This window comes from Chinchilla lanigera, unplaced genomic scaffold (assembly GCF_000276665.1).
Source record: "Chinchilla lanigera isolate Chin_1 unplaced genomic scaffold, ChiLan1.0 scaffold00021, whole genome shotgun sequence".
Taxonomy (NCBI): domain Eukaryota; kingdom Metazoa; phylum Chordata; class Mammalia; order Rodentia; family Chinchillidae; genus Chinchilla; species Chinchilla lanigera.
In genome coordinates, this window is record NW_004955422.1 from 2,260,824 (window position 1) to 2,277,600 (window position 16,777).

The 16,777-nt window shown below is 56.5% G+C and overlaps 1 protein-coding gene across 1 annotated transcript; it reads left to right on the top strand.

Moving 5' to 3' along the window:
* Positions 1 to 8,967: 8,967 nt before the first annotated feature.
* On the top strand, positions 8,968 to 13,891 carry Chst1 (carbohydrate (keratan sulfate Gal-6) sulfotransferase 1). Its single transcript, XM_005384071.2, has 3 exons — positions 8,968 to 10,499; positions 10,869 to 10,976; positions 11,782 to 13,891. Exon 3 carries the CDS (start codon positions 11,824 to 11,826, stop codon positions 13,057 to 13,059), a length of 1,236 nt encoding a protein of 411 aa, XP_005384128.1. The 5' UTR covers positions 8,968 to 10,499; positions 10,869 to 10,976; positions 11,782 to 11,823; the 3' UTR covers positions 13,060 to 13,891.
* Positions 13,892 to 16,777: the final 2,886 nt, after the last annotated feature.

Here is a 16,777-nt window from a genome sequence, read left to right on the forward strand (position 1 = left end):
CACGTTGACCTTACCTGGGCTGGCAGTTCCCAGGCTCTGTCCTCAGCAGCCTGACACTTACAGGGATCAGGATGACCCTGTTTCTTTTTCAAAGTGCTTTCACTGTCGTGACTCACACATAGGATTCACCAGGGAGGTATCAAGCTTCCAACCTATTCCAGTCCCCGCCCTCTTGGGTCTGTAGGGAGCTTCTGGGGAAAGGAGGGGGCAGGTTTGTCCTTGGGCCCGGGACCCCTACGGGAATCCCGGAGCTGGCACTGCCAAGGTCTGCGGCTGTCCCTGATATCTCTGATGGGGTGGGTGAGTGACCTGCAGCCAGGCCAGCCCACAGGTCACTGTGGTGGGCAGGAGAGGGAGGGGTGTGTAAGAGGAAGCCTTTGCCAGTTATTCTCCAGCCCTGGGGGGCTTTTCAGGGACCCCCGTTTGCCTGCACCTGGCACCCAGCCTCCTCATCTCTAGGCAGAGCCCGGCATCCGTAGTTCCCTCTTTGCTGAGAGTTGCCATGCTCTTGGCTGGAGGTTTCCTCCTCAGGACCTGATGTCCAGCTCTCTCGGAAGACGGCTGCCCTTTACCCGGCCCCCTGAGCCATCTCTGCCAGGTGCAGCCTGCCGTTGGGGGGAAGTGTATGGATTCCCCCCACCCCCAGGGCACTAGTCCAGAGGAAGTTTGGTGCTGAGAGTGCTGGTATTGGGTATGTGTCAGGCTGCACCGGAGGAGGGGCATCTTCCATCCACTGAGTCGGAGGGGGCCCAGGTGCCAGGTGCCTGTGGGGGCCAGGTTCAAGTCCCCTTGCCCACGCCCTGTCGTCTTCCTCCCTTACACACTGTGCGTCTCCCTTTACTTTCCCAACTCCTCTCTGCATTGGTGTGGGGAGGGAGCATTTGATATTCATAATCTGGTTCAGAGAAGGTCCCGAAGCCCTGAGTCACTGTATGGTTTCCATGGAAACAGACTTGTTCGGTGGACTCGGTGTAGCGCGGCAGTGGTGGTGGGGGAGAAGGGAAACATATAGTAAAATCAGGCTCCACAAGTGTGGCAGGAGTTGGCACAACTCCCTTCCTGGGTCTGGTGAGGGGTGGGCAAGGCTCTGGCCCCCCTGGGAGAGGGGCTGCCTCTCGTCACCCATAGGGTCTCCTTTTTGGAGCCACTAGGCAGGCAGGCTGCTGCTTGTCCCCTGTGCTTTTTGGCTAGGTGCTTCCGTCAGTGCCTCAGTTTCCTTCTCCGTAAAACAAGGACTGTGAGAGTATCTGCCTTCTAGGGCTGTGAAGGTCAAATATGTTAATATCTGAAATATACATAGAACAGCACCATAGTTAGCGCCCTGTGAGTGCGGCGGTTACTCATGAAGTCAGGGGACTGGTTCACCTGGGTCCCTCCCCTGTCCCAGCAGGTGGTCTTGACTGAACCTGGGCTGGGTCCCAGCAGCACCCTCCATCCCCCGCTGGGCATCGCCATCCATTTTTTCCCACAGAGCCTGTATTTCAGATTGCCCAGGGCTGGCACCGAGCAAGGCAGCCCTGGCCCTTGTTCAGACCCCACCTGTCCAGGAACCTGGTGGGAAGAAGCCCTCCGAGTCTGCCTGAGTCCCTGGGGAGGGTGGCTCACAGAGCTCCTTAGGATTGGGACAGAGGAAAAGGGACAAATGAGGTCCAGGCAGAGACAAGGCCCTCTTGACGGAGGGGTGGGGGTGGGAGGGGGAGGCTGCCTTCCCTTACCCTGGCAAGGCCGGTCCATCTGGCTGGAGACGTATCTCCCTCTTGAGGACCAGCCAGAGAGGGCCACGAGCTTCCTCCTGGGGTCCCTGGCTGGGGCCTCTGTGGCTTACATGCTGCCGGTGTGCCTTTCGATCTGGGCAAGCGTGGAGCTCCGGCCGCTGGGGCAGGGAAGACGCTTACCCTGGCAGTGGCTGTCCCCAGCGTCTCGGGGGATGGCCTGGGGAGATCTGGGGCGACAGTGATGGTCTAGTCAGTCTTCCCTCCCCAACGTCCTATTGCCGCAGCTCTGAGCTCCCGAAAGCCCCTCTCCCTCACTGCCAGCTGCCAGAGCAGTGAGCACCCTCATTACCCTCTGACCCTTCCTTCTATTTTATAGACGGAAGAACAGATTTCCGGGCTTGGCCTGTTTGGCCAGAACCAAAGCTGGCTGTGGCCTCTTCTGCATCCACGCCGGCCGTGGGGATGCCCTTCTCTTCCTGGGCTCTCCAGGCAGCTCCGGCTGCTGCCCGGCAGCCCCCCTGCACACACGCACACCCCGCTGGCTGCTTCCTGCCAAGGTTCTTCCCCTCAGGTCTCTCTGGACCGCTTTGCCGTCCTCATTGGCGTTCACAACACCTTCCAATTTAATATCCTCTGCAAATTTCATTAACGGACTGTTTACTCCCTCTCTCAGGATCATTAATGAAGATGTGAGATAACGTGCGACCCAGCTCCAGCTTGGCAACCCTGCCCCCACACCCAGACTCTGCTGTCCAGCCCCTTTCCCCCGGGGACCCTCGGGATCCGCCCCCTCCTGCTTCTAGGCCCCACGACAAGTGCTTAGGGCCAAGTCTGTTTGAATTAACTTTACGAGATTACTCGGGGCGCTGTATCAAATGCTTTGCTAAAAATCAAGATATATTACCCTGCCTGCGTTTCCTTCATCTACCAGTCTTGTAATTCTATCAAGAAAGCTATCAAGTTTGTCAGGCATGATTTGTTCTTTATAAATCCCCATGGTGCCGCGTGGGGCACAAGGTTCCCGTGTTTTCTAAATGTTTAGAGATTCCTCCTTGTGTTTGCGCCTTGATTAGAGCTGGAGGACCCTGGGCTGAGAATTATCTGGAAATCTGTCTGCTTCACCCGGATGAGGAGGAAGCAGCCCCATTGCTTCTCTGGTCTCTGTGGTGACAGTGAGTGGCTTAAGGCCTCTACCCCCCACTGGAGGCCCTGCAGTGTGCTGGGCCCTGCAAGCTGGGGTGCTGGGCCAGGATGGGTGGAAGGATCCCTGGTGCTATCCTTCAAGGATTCCGCAGGGCAGAGGAAATGACAGACGAGTCCATCGCCTCTGACATTCTGGAGGTCCCGCTAATTGAGTGATGGCTGCAGACCAGTCACTTTGCTGGGTGCTTTCTGTGCTTGATCTCCTTTGAGTCTAGGTAGTGGGTGTGGTTTCCCCTCCACTTTGGCACTCAGAGAGCAAAGCTTCCCAAGACCGCAGGTCTGGCTGGCGCCATAACCAGGCACATGCAGGTGCGGGAGGGCTGGGGTGGCAGCCTGGGTGTTGCAGAAGGTCCGAGTGGGGAAGGAAGGCAAGGCTTGGAGGCGGAGGTAGAATGTGGAGAAGTGAGGCCCTCACATACCATTGGCCCCACCGGATTCTGTTCTCTGCCCTGTCCTGTCTGAGCCTCCCCTGCAAGCAGATACAGCTGCAGTCCGTACTGCGGGACTTGCAGAGGGTCCACTGCACTGATGCCTGACGACTGCACACCATGGGGCTGGGAGTCCCTGTTGCTGTCTGCGGAGCCACTCATCCCTGTGTGCGTGAGCCTCGTGGGCGACTCTCCCTGTGCTTATCACCCGGGACAGAGGGGTGGCTGCCTGGTGCAGCATGTGCTTGGTGCCAGCTGTAGACTGGCAGTAAGGTCTAGGCCCTAGTCCAGATGATTTCTAGCCAGGTGGTCGTAGAGATCTTCTTGGTGGCCTCCTGTTGGCACGGGAGGCATTTCTGGGCTCCCTGGCCATGAAGCCCCTCCAGCCTCCCTGTACTGACCTAGCCCAGACTCCGGGCCCTGAGGAGAGGCAGAGTGGATGTGGGCTTCTGCTTATAGGAGCCCACTGGCCCCCTGATTGCTCCTTTTAGTGATAATCTTCCTTCTTGTCGTTGAGCTGGGAAGGGTGAATCTTCGGGAAGTAGTGAGGTGGCCCAGACCTTTCCACACGCCAGGGGGCCAAGAAGGGCCACAGGTGACATCTTAGGGACCAATCCTCAGACATGGTTGGTAGGTATTGGATGAGCCGCTGTCTGGGTGAAGGTGGGGGCTATGGTCAAGGTGGGCATTAGTGTGTTTGGGGAGCCTGGTGGTCACCTTGGGCCTGGTGCCCCCTGCCTCTCGTGTCTCGTGTCCCAGTGCTGGGTGATGCTCTTGCTCTTGTGGGTTGGGGTTTTAAACTCTGTGGTTAGGGCTGGCGCTTGGGGGTGCTTGGAGCTGAGTTTGAATCCCAAACTGCTTAGATAAGTGTCCACTACTTGCCCAGGCCTCAAGGGGAAGGTGGCCATGGCACTGGCACGAGGCAAGCAGCCTCAGCTCAAGCCAGGTGTGTGTCTCACCTGCGGCCTGCTACATTGCATGAGATTCAGGGCCCCATCCCTCCCCACATTCCTGCGGGGCCAGGTGGGCCTTGTGCAGGTAGCTGAAGCCTGCAGACTTGGGAGTCAGGGACAGATGGACCTGCCTTTGGCTGCAGGCAGCAGCTGCCTAGGCTCAGCCCTTGTTAATGTTTTCCTCCCATCCCTGAAGCTGGGATCTGTACTATTCCCACTTGGCTGTGGCTTCTGGTGGGTGCTGGTGGGGGGAACAGGAAACCGGGGCTCTTCCGCCTAGCATTGGGCAAAAGAGTCCCGCCTACCTCAGGCCAGCTTGAGACAGGGAAGCAGCCTTCTGACTCATCCCCCGCAGGAGCCAGGCACACTGGGGCCTTGTGCCGGGGCTGGGAGGTGACTGACTGTGGGCCCAAGGCAGGACAGCACGGCATCTTCCTTTCCCCAGGCAAGCCAGGTCTCTGCAGGCAGGGCAGTAAGGGTCCCCAGCCACACACACCATGGCGCTCCTGTGGAGGGGGCTGTGGTGTCTTTAAACTCTTCACATTCCAGAGCAAGCCCTCTTGTGGTGTGCCCAGCTCTGTTTGAGCTGCGGGCATCACCAGGTGCGTGTCGCACGGCCTCCGCATTTGGGAGACCCGTGATGTGTCCTGCATTTCGTCTGGGGACCATAAGCCTGCAGAGGTGAAGTGCTTTGCCCGGTCTCCTGGCTGTGAAGCACCAGCAGAGAGGGTCACACCTAGGCCCTGCTCAGCGTACCCGGCCACCAGTCAGGCCAGGCTCTCCCTTCAGTTCTCGTGGCTGGCTTCTCAAGGAAGCTTGAGGTGCCCAGGTGTCCCTAGGGCCTTTACTCATGGACGCTGGAATGGCCAAGAGGCAGCCAGGCAGCTCTGCTGAGGGTGCAGATGTGGAGGATGTCCTAGGGCATCCTTCAGTGTGGTTGTCATGGAAACCATGGCAGTAAGGCTACGCATCCACCTCGGTGCCTGGAGGAGGTGCTGTGGGTCCATGTGGGGGTCTTTGTGGCCTAGGGACTCTCAAAATTGTCCACAACCACCATATTTGTGTTGATGTGGATTCTGTAGAACCTGTTGATGTGGTTCAAGTGGAGGTGGTGTGACCCCAGAGAGAAGCGCTGGGGCCCCCACTGTCGGGCTTTGCTCCCATATGGCCCAGGGTACAGGTTCTGTGGTTTTATTAGGTGTGAGATCTTCAGGACAGGGCTCAGAAGACCTCTTTGGAGAAATCTTGTGCAAAATAGTTAGAGTAGCTGGACGTTTCTTGAGTCAACAAGCTCTAGTCTTTATCTCATAGATCCTATAAACATAGAAATACTTCTCTTTTCCCCACTGACTGCCAGGAAGCTCTGACCCCTATGTGTAGCCCACAGGCCACTGTTACATGCTGACCTTGTTTCTACTTCTTTTGGACTTTCAGGCTCGTGTTTTCCCCTTGCCTCATTTGCATCACCTAATTTTCCTAGGGAGGAAGAAGACCTTGCTGTTTTATGTTTTTGATCCTTAACTAAACAAACATCTCTGACGGATCAGCCTTGGCTTCTGCAGACCCGGGATTAAGCATTCCCTCCCGCAGTCTCCGTCCCAGCCAACTCCTCCTTCCCTGTCCGGTTCCCTGTCCGGTTCCCTGTCCAGTCCCCTGCCCTTTGCTCTGATTCCTGGCACCCCAGAGCCTTGGGGCTCCTCCATCCCAGCTCCAGAGTCTGCTCAGAGACCATATTAGTTTCCTTTTTGTCTGCTCTCCCTCTGCACCACTTGGATTTTATAAAAGAGTTCTGGGAGGAGAGAGGAAGGGAGCGTTCCCCAAGTTCAGAGGCAGCTATTCCCCACAGCGTCAGCTTCTGCCCTGCCCCAGTGGTCTCCAGCTAATTGCTGTCCTTAGCGGCCACCCAAGCTGGGAAAGCCCAGCTCTAGGAGGACCAGGGGCGCCTTGTAAATGGGGAAGGGGACGGCTGGTCGGCAGTGCCCTGGGGACAGGACAGGAAGGGCCCCACCCTGTCATCAGTCACCTCTCCAGCTCTTGTGTGAAGTGGCTTCAGTCTGTCTCTGAGGTAATGAGCTCAAAGGGAACCAAAAGCTCCTCATGAAGTATCTCTGGCTTCACCCCCGCGGGGCACGCAGTTCTGGGTTGGCATTCCCAGTGGTGTGTCTGCAGGTATATAAATATTTGTGCATGCTTCTTATAAAACCAGAGATGGTGGCAGGTATCACACCGTGTTCTCTGGCCCTGGCTGTTTTGACACTACATGTTAGGTGCTCAGTGCTTGTCAGTATAAGCGGATCCCTGGAGCCCTCCCTGCCACAGGGCGGCGGCTCCTGAGTAGTGAAAGGGTCAGGCCTCTGGGGCAGGGCCCTCCTCAGTTTCAGGAGGTCTGGGAAGCGGCTAAGTTGTGTGTGTAACATTGTGGGCACAAACGACATTTGCTGGGACAAAGTATTGTGTTTCCAAGGGGTCTGTGGCCCAGACAGGGTACACAGCTGCCCCTGGGTCACGCAGGATTTCCACAGAGCAGGAAAGGAGGGTAGAGTCATGGGTCAGGCCAGAGTGGGGACACAGGCAGAGACGCCTGGCTCTGGTCCCTTCTGGAAGCTGCTGGGATCTGCGCACTGCCAAAGTGGGTGCCCTGTCTTCTGCGAGGGTGGCCCAAAGAAGTGAGATAGAGAAACCTGAAGGTCAAATTGGGGGCCCTCTGGTCCCTGGGTCACAGACACATCCGAACACAGAGAGGCCAGGGTGAGCCCACGGTCATTCAGCCAGGGAAAGGCAGAGGCAGCTCCTTTGGGGACAGGAACTTCTGTGTTCTTAGCCTCCTGAGTGGAGAAGCCTCGGATAGGGCGACGCTGCCTGCTGCTGCTGGCTGTGGCGTGCGGCTGAGGAGCGGGGGTGTGCAGCCAGGGCGGGTGCTGTTGTCACACCTCGCCGCTTCCGCTGGCCACCGCTTCTGCTTGGAACCGGCCTGGAAAACGCGGGGCCGGGAGGCTGCACTACAACATCCAGCCACTAGGGGGCAGCAGGAAAACCACTGCGGTGCTTAAAGCAGGGAGCGATACTGGAAAGAAAGAAGGTGGGTGGAGGTCTGTGTCCCTGTCAGAGTTAGACCCCGTGGGCTGCAGGGTGATTTGTAATGAGGCGCTTCCCCCAGAGAGAAAAGCAAAGCATTAATGATGATACCATTAACCTTGTGCTGGGCTCTGCCAGAACTAATTAGTCCTCCCAACAGCCTGGTTATAATTACCCCCATTTTACAGGTGAGAAAACAGAGGCCCAGAGAGATTAAGAGATCTAGACAAATTCCCGCAGCCAGTAAGTGGGTGAGCCAGGAGAGCCTGCACCTTAACCGTCTGGCATTGTCTAAATCCTTTGAAGTCTTTACAATCACTGCTGTCTTATACCCTTTATGGATGGGGAAACTGACCCTCAGAGGCAGCAGGTGAGTCACCCAGGTATGCATCCCTGCTGAGTGGCAGATCCAGGCTGACATGGCTCACAGTTTGAGCCCTTAGCTCTGAGCTTGAGTTTTCCGGAATCGAGCTCTGCTCCTCCCATCGGGGGCACCCATTGGAAGCTGGCTGACACTGAGATCTGAGCTTTCTCCTGGGCATGGAGTGAGTTTACCACCTTCTGGCACATGGGATGGATGCTGGGCTCCGACCCACCCGAGGTGGAGGGAGGCCGCACTCGAGTCACTGGAAGCCCCGAAGGGGCCCTGGGCTCCACCTTCCAACTTGGAGCACGGGGGCATTGCGGAGTCTTTTGCAGCAGCCAGCGCTCCCTTGAGAACAGCAGGACCTGGCCCTGGGGCTCTGGTTTCCAGGGCAGATGCCTCCAGCATACCAAGGACACTTGGCCAGCCCTGGACCTGGCTCTGCCCGGCTGGCAGGGCATTTCCAGGAGGGCCAGACTTCCCCCATCCTCCTGTTCCCATGCCCTGGCTGTGGCCTCCCTGGGAGGTGGGGGTGGCCTGTGGCTGGGCTTCAACACCCGCACCGTGCTCAGGCTCTGCCTCGTGAGCCAGGTCTACCGTCTTAGGGACTGATGTCGCCCAGCAGAACAGTGGCTCCTTCTCGTCCTGGCCTTACGTTTTGCAGGGTGGGGGTGCAGAAGGGAGTTAGGGCAACGTGGCAGATGCTGCTCTTTGGCCAAGCCCCGGGCGTGTTGTGGCTTGGGCTTCTAGATTTCAGGGGAGAGTCTGTAAGGGTGTGAAATGCAGGTGAACTGGAGGGTAGATCTGGAAAGAATATTTGTGCCTGCGCTTCATGGCACATGACCTGGCCTGGGATCCTGGCTGTGCCCTTGTTATGGTTGATACATTGTGTCAACTTGGGGAGTCTAGAGGTTTGGCTAAGTGGCTCAGCAGGAAGCCAGGGTGCTTACTTGGTATACATCCTGAGCCTGTGGAAGAGGAGGGCATGGAGATTATATGAGAGCTACACGCCCCTTAGGTGGGGGTAGCCTGTTTACAAAGTAAGGCAGGGAAAGAAGCTGCTTGCCGCTGTTCCTCCCTTTTGCTCTGGCTGTTTGCTGTTTGGCTGCCATTCCCCTGTTTGCTCTTGTTGCTTTGCTACCTTCTGCCTCAGAGCCAGCCAAGTATGGACTGAAACCTCCACAAACTGTAAGCTAAATAAACCTTTCCTTCCTTCATTTTGGGCGCTGGGTATTTTGTCTCAGCAACGAGAGAAAAGTAACCGAGACAGCCCCTTTGTGGGGTGTGAGTGTGGGAAAGTCAGCTCACCGCCAGGAGCCTCAGCTTCCCTCTCTGGACAATGAGCGGTGACGGTGTCAACCTCACAGGGCTGGTGTGAAGGTGGGATGCGTGCCCACAGAGGAGTGCATGCCTGTGGGCACCGTTGGGAATGCCCGTGAGGACTGGCCTTCCCTGGCATGATTTTACCCATAAAGCCCCAGGCAGGACCTGCCCCCCAGGAAGCTGAGAGACGTCTGGGACAAAATGCATCCAAATGCAATAGTGCTGCAACTCAAGGGCAAACCCCTCACTACTTGAAACTGTCGCTGGCACTCCTGTGGTTGGCGTTTCCTGCCCGTTTTCTTCTTCAATGGTGTTCGTTTTTGTCTTGGGCGCTTGGGCGGAGGAGCAGCCTGTGATTGGCAGGAGAGCCAGGTTCCCAGCGGGGAGGGCTTTCCTCAGTCTGGGATGGGGGCAGCATCCCCTGAGGCAAGCAGGTGAGGCTGGATGAGATGGCGTGTGGTTGAGGATGTGGTTTTTTCTTTGATCTCAGTGAATCTGGACTGTGCTTCTTTCTCTATTTACTGCCACTCGGGGACCTCGTACCGATTTGTATTTACAGCAAGTCAGATTTCGTGTTTCAAACAGGATGCCCAGGCCTGGGAGCTGCAGCAGACCTCAGCCCAGGCCCTGTGCCCCTCACCGAAGCCGGCTCTGTTTCCTCCCTTGGGGCTGACGGTGAGGGGCCTGAGCCCTGGCTGGAGACTGACCTGGAGGGACTGTGCTTTCTGCTGTTTCTTATCTGCTCATATATATTTCCTTAGTCTCTACCTGAACCATGAGAGCGAGCCACCGCCTCTCCTATGGATTTGTAGGGATTCCATGGTGCCAGGACTGGGGGGAGCCAGGTTTGGGAAGTGAAGATCCACTGGCCTGGCCCCAGAGGAACCACAGCAACTAGCAGGGTGTGTGACACACAGTCGCAAAGCACGGGGTCCGCCCCGTCAGCCCTGAGCGGGTGAAGGCACAGGCCAGACAGCGAAGGCAAGGATCACCCCTTCTGGTACCTGCTTCTCTAGTACAGATTCGGAACCCCCTGGTCCATTAATCAAATGCGTGTTTGAAGTCCAAGTACAGTTCAGCTGTAGGAACAGAAAGCCAGAGGACGTGGGATCTCCTGAGGAGGGTGGCGGCAGAGCACGGGTGCGGGGAATAAATCAGCTCATTCAGGTAAAAGGCGCGGCGCTTCGGAAGCGCGCGGTGGATGATGGCGGAGTCACTGCTCCCGTCTCGGTGTTGTAACTCAGACTTAGGGAAGCTCGTTGAGGTCAGCAAACTTCCCGGTCCACCTCTGCTCTGCGTTTCAGGTAGCTGCTCTGCTGTCTGCTGTGAGGCTGTGGAAGAAGGCCCGCCTTCCTGGCTGTCCCTTTGGAGCTGTGCTTTTGACCTGGAGGCTTGGGGCTGAGCCCCCCACCTGCCCTCCAGCCCAGTCACTGAGCAGGTGGGATTTCGAAAGGGGAGACTTGTCTTGCAGGTTTCAGATGCAGAGCCAGTGGGGGGCTGTGCTGGCTTTCGGTTGGCCGGCTCTCGGGCTGGCTGTGCCTGGGAAGGGGCGCAGGCTCGTCGGGAGGGTCAGGGTGGGTGAGTGAGGTAAGTGAAGGTGACACATAGCCCAAGATGCGGGCCAGATCTTGGGAACCGGAGGTGGCACTTGGTCGTCTGGGGCCCCAGAGTTAGTGATCAATCCAGGGGGGCGTGCAGGGCCCTCGCTCCCTGGCCCTGGGGGCGGCCTGTGGGACACGGCACAAGAGAGAATGTGGGAGGCCCTGGGAGCCCAGCCTCAGCCTCGGGATCCTCCCTGTCTCTGCAGGCTGCTGCCCACTGGGCCCTGCACGGGGCCGGACTGCTGGACCCCTGCTGGCTTGGCCTGGCGACCCTGGTGGCTGCAGACTGTCCAGCTTGGGACGGCCCCTCTTTGGTAAGTGTCAGGCTCTCTGGGAGCCGCAGTGTGTGTGCTCGGCCAGCCGGCAGCTGAGCTCGACTCTCGGGGGTACCTGCAAAGTGCTTGGGTCATCCTGGCCCCACACGTCCCTTTCTGCGCTCCGTGGTCCCTCCCCACCCCCATCTGCACAGGGACGGGCTGCTGGGCTAAGGGCAGAGCCGTATCTCTGTCTCCCAGGCCGAGACGGGCTTTGCGGGCGGCTCACCCTGTGGCTGTGTGACAGCAAACCCTGGTGCCTGGGAAGGGATGCTGCTCTGGGCCAGCTGCCTGTTGGACATCCCAGGAGCCCAGAGGCCCACAGCTGGAGGTAGCTGGTCACCCGTATCCACAGACTGGAGGCAGCTGTCCATTCTTCCTGGCCCAGTTAGCCTGGACAAGATGCTGGTGGTCCTTCTGCCAGGGGCTGGGTTCAGAAGGAGGCACCTGCTGTGACAGAGGGAAGAGAACGGGGCCCAGGAGACGCCGGCAGTGTGGCAGGTGGTGACAGACTGTGGCCTGAGGCTCCCTTAAGTGTCAGAGCTGAGCGGGGGATTTAAGCTCTTGCCCAGCAGGGCCTGGTAGGGAGCTTGGAGTTTGTAGTAGGAGGCCTCTGCTGCCATCTATATGTTCGATCTTGGGTACAGTTTGTGCAGCGCCCTGAAGTCCCCAGGAGTCCCCCAGAGAACGGCAAAGTGTAGCGTGGAAGCCGCTTAGGCTTCAGGGGTGCCTGGGCAGAGGCTGGGTGTTCCCTGGGCCCTTGTGCCGTGAGAGGCACCTGACCACTGGCTGCCTTTGCCTGCAGACCTCGTGCCTTGGAGAAGCAGCCCCATGAAGGTGGCCAGCCATGCAATGCTCCTGGAAGGCCGTCCTCCTCTTGGCCCTGGCCTCCATCGCTATCCAGTACACGGCCATCCGCACTTTCACAGCCAAGTCCTTCCACACCTGCCCTGGGCTGGCCGAGGCCGGGGTGGCCGAGCGGCTGTGCGAGGAGGGTCCTACCTTCGCCTACAACCTCTCTCGGAAGACCCACATCCTCATCCTGGCCACCACACGCAGCGGCTCGTCCTTCGTGGGCCAGCTCTTCAACCAGCACCTGGACGTCTTCTACCTGTTTGAGCCCCTCTACCATGTCCAGAACACGCTCATCCCCCGCTTCACCCAGGGCAAGAGCCCGGCTGACCGGAGGGTCATGCTGGGTGCCAGCCGCGACCTCCTGCGCAGCCTCTATGACTGTGACCTCTACTTCTTGGAGAACTACATCAAGCCGCCCCCTGTCAACCACACCACTGACAGGATCTTCCGCCGAGGGGCCAGCAGGGTCCTCTGCTCCCGCCCCGTGTGCGACCCCCCGGGGAACCCCGACCTGGTCCTGGAAGAGGGGGACTGTGTGCGCAAGTGCGGCCTCCTGAACCTGACTGTGGCCGCAGAGGCCTGTCGCGAGCGCAGCCATGTGGCCATCAAGACGGTGCGGGTGCCCGAGGTGAACGACTTGCGGGCCCTGGTCGAAGACCCCCGCTTGAACCTCAAGGTCATCCAGCTGGTCCGAGACCCCCGTGGCATTCTGGCTTCCCGCAGCGAGACCTTCCGCGACACGTACCGGCTGTGGCGGCTCTGGTACGGCACAGGGAGGAAGCCGTACAACCTGGACGTGACGCAGCTGACCACGGTGTGTGAGGACTTCTCCAACTCCGTGTCCACTGGCCTCACACGGCCCTCGTGGCTCAAGGGCAAGTACATGCTGGTGCGCTACGAGGACCTGGCCAGGAACCCCATGAAGAAGACTGAGGAGATCTATGGGTTCCTCGGGATCCCCCTGGACAGCCATGTGGCCCGCTGGATCCAGAACAACACGCGGGGCGACCCCACCCTGGGCAAGCACAAGTACGGCACGGTGCGGAACTCGGCTGCCACAGCGGAGAAGTGGCGCTTCCGGCTCTCCTATGACATTGTGGCCTTCGCCCAGAATGCCTGTCAGCAGGTGCTGGCCCAGCTGGGCTACAAGATGGCCAGGTCGGAGGAGGAGTTGAAGAACCCCTCCATCAGCCTGGTGGAGGAGCGAGACTTCCGCCCCTTTTCGTGACGTGGGCGTGCGGTGGGGTGGGGCATGGGGGTGGTTTTGATGACATGGACCATTTCTAACTGTTGCCTTATTCCCCCCTCCCCCTGCCCCGTCCCACCCTATCTTTATGTCCTTCCTGTCCCCTGCCCGCCCCACTCCCTCCTGCCTCTTTTTGTCTCTGAAATTTGCACTATGTCTTGGAGGGCAATCCCTGGGGCAGAGGGCGTGAGAAGTGAGGGACACCCCCACCCCACCCCGTGCGGACACGCGGATGTTGGGTCTCTCGGTGGACCGTGACGATGTTTACAAGCACCCCACTCACATATCCACACGCGCACATGGGCACCGGCGGGAGAGGCACCCCGGCCCCCAACCTCCAAGCTTCTGGGACAGATGAGTGTGGGCCTGGTGGTTTTGTACTGTCTTTTTAACTTCTGCAAGGGAAGGGGGTGAAAATGAAGGACCACCTCTTACTGACATAGGAAGGGGTCTCTCCCTCCCCGCTCCCTGCTTCCGGCCCCTGACATCCATCTCCTCCCCTAGAGCAGAGATAGCCCCCCGCCCTTGCCTGTCAGGGAGCAGGTTCTAACTGTGAGGTGAACATGGGCCTTGTTGATCTTCTCCAGTCTGTGGTGATGCTGTCTGTCTGTCTGTCTGTCTGAATCTCGTGGCTGCCCCCGGACCGGCGATGACGGATGAGTCTTCTTGTTACGAGTTTCTGGTTGATCTTGGGGTCCATCTGTGAAATTTCTTTGTGCCAAAAAAAAAAAAAAAAAAAAAAGTGGATCAGTTTGCTAAATGAACATTGAAATGCTTTACCTGTGTTTTCTGTAAATAAAAGTGTGCAATAGTATCGGGTGTGGTCGTGGGCTATGGGGAGCTGTCCAGAGCCGACCCCTGGGGAGTCTGGGGGTTCCTGGGAGAAGAGCAAGAGGAGGGTGGGAATTAAACGACAGCGATGCCTTTCAGAAAGCTTGTCACCCTCGACCCTGAGCTGGGGCTTCTTTTCCCTCTGTGCGTGCAGATTAACAAGTGGTGTGGCCAGAGGTAAGGAGGAGCCCTGCCGCCTTCTTTCCTGTGCAGTGTGTTGCCCCTCTTGTTGGGCGTCTGGGGCCGGGGCGGTGGGGGGAGCTGTTCAAAGGATGGGTGGCTGAGTGCCTCAGCGGCTCAGCGGCTCAACGCCGTGGCTGCTTAGGGACTGGCCTGGGAATATTTGGACAAAGGCTACAGGTTTACTGGCGTCTACGCTGGCAGAGGATCTGCCGCGTTTACTTCCTCCCGTCCTTGGCAATCCCGCAGGTTCCTCCAAGCAGCTTTCCCAGCCCTTTTTGCAAGAAAGCAGCTGGTTCCTGGGAGTGGCTGGAGGTCACAGCTTGCTGGCCGGGACAATGGGAGGGCCTGGTGGTTGGACGGCCTGTCGGAAGGAGGGCTTCCTGAGGATACTTGGCCCTGGGCTGTATTGTATGAGCCGGGAGGATGTAGATTCAGGAGCTGGAGCCAATTCCTTAATTAATGGGAGCCCAATCAAGAGAGGCCATTTCCTTTTGGGTTTTTTAGTTCCTTTCTACTGAAGTAAAATGCACATAACAAGAATGTCCATCTTTTACCATTTTAAGTGTACGCTTCATTAAATACATTCATAACATTTGCAGCCACCACCACCCCTCATCTCTACAACTCTTCACTGGCGAAACTGAAGCCTGAACCCATTATATAGTGACTCCCCATTTTTTTCTCCCCTGCTCCTGGGAACCATTGCACTCTCTGTCTCTATGACTTTGAGTACTTTGTATAAGTGAGATCCTACAGTATTTGTCTTTTTTGTAACTAGCTTATTTCACTTAGGATTGTGTCCTCAAGGTTCATCCATATTATAATGTGTCAGGATTTTCTTTCTTTTCAGGCCTGAATAATATTCTAATGATATACTGCATTTTTCTTATTCATTTATGTCTCAGTGGATGCTTGGGTGCATCTGTGTTTTAGCTATTGTGATTATGCTACTGTAAACATGGGTGTACAAATATCTCTGCAAGATCCCACTTTTAACTGGGTGGGGTGGTACATCCCTGTAATCCTAGGACTCTAGGAGGCTGAGAGAGGAATATCCTTTGTTCAAGGCCAGCCTGGGCAACTTAGTGACTTAGTGAGATCTTCTTTCAAAATATAAGATAGAAAAAGCTGGTGATGTAGCTCAGTGCAAAGATCCTGGGTTTAATCCCCAATACTGGAAAAAAAATCCTATTTTCAGTTCTTTTATATATATATATATATCCAGAAGTAGAATGGCAATTCCATTTTGAGGAGCTACCATACTGTACTGTACTGGTCACAAAATACACACACAATTTTTAGGAGGAAATGGTTTATTTTGGTTTACGATTGCAGGGGTTTCAGTCCATGGTTCGTGGCTGTCAGGCGGGAACATCATGGTGGAGGGTGTAGTGAAGCAAAGCTGCTCAGCCAATGGCATCTGGGAACTGGAGAATGGGGGAAGCCTGAGAGGAAAGGGCCAGGGACTAGATACAGTCCCCAAGGCCACACCCTTCCCATGATCCACCCCCTCCACCAGAAACGTGCTACACTAATCTCCTAGACATTTCTTTAACTTTTTTCTTGTATCAGGAGTCGAACTCAGGACCTTGCACTTGCCAGGCAGGTGCTTATACCACTGAACTGTATCCCCGGCCTGACTCTTCTAGACATTTCTCAAGACTGTCAAGTAGACATAAAGATTGATCTCACACTTACCATTTTACTTTCCCACCAACAGCACATGAGGACCCCAGGTTCTCTACATCTTCATCAACACATACCCTCTCTCCCTCTGTTCCTTTTCCTTTTTTATAGCCATCCTAATGGGCACAAAGTTGTAAACTAGGCCATTTTCTTTCATTCTCAGTGGATATAAACTACTCAGGTCTGGTATGGTGACTTCCAGATGTTGTTGCTGCTGTACCTTCCTAAAGTGTCCTTGGATATATGGCCCAAGATACGGTTGCAAGCAACGGAGGGAGAAAATTGGGAAGGGCAGTATAAACGCAACTCCAAAGTTACAGACATCTCTTCTACTCGTGTCTCATTGGCTAAAACCTGGTCATGGGGTCATATCTAGCTTCAAGGGAGTCTGGGGAATGTAGTCTTTTATCCGTGCAGCTATGACTGTTAAGGTGGCTGATGAGGCCAAAGCTTATCTCTTTGGGATTCCATTTTCTCTTGTGCAAAAGGGACACAGAAGCTTTTCTCCACCTCTGGCTCATTAGAGCTTCTTCTCCATCCTGTGGTGAGCAAGTCAACCAATCAGTTAACTTCATGGCATCTGATTCCATGTGGGTTTCACCCAGTGCCCCCGGAGAGCTGTTCTACCACCCAAGGAAACCTGCTCTAATGGAGACCACAGTTGGCAGGTCCTGTCCATGATATACTGAATGACGTGGCACTTGTCCCCTCGGGTGCTCCGCTCTCTTCATTCTCTGACCGCTGTGCTTGGATTGTCCTGAGCCAGAGACCTCTCTCCTCAGAGGAAGTGGCTTCGTGCTGGAACTGGGAGACAATGGAGATGCTGGCCTACTTGGAAAGAACCTTTCCTCTCAACTGCAGAAGGCTTTTAGGAGGCTGGCAGAGGCTTTCAGAAGAAGTCTCTGTTTGAATGGCAGTAGACTCATTCACTCATTAATTTATGCCTTCAAGTACTTCTGACTTCCTGGGCAGACATCGGTTGTGGGGACTTCAAGAATCA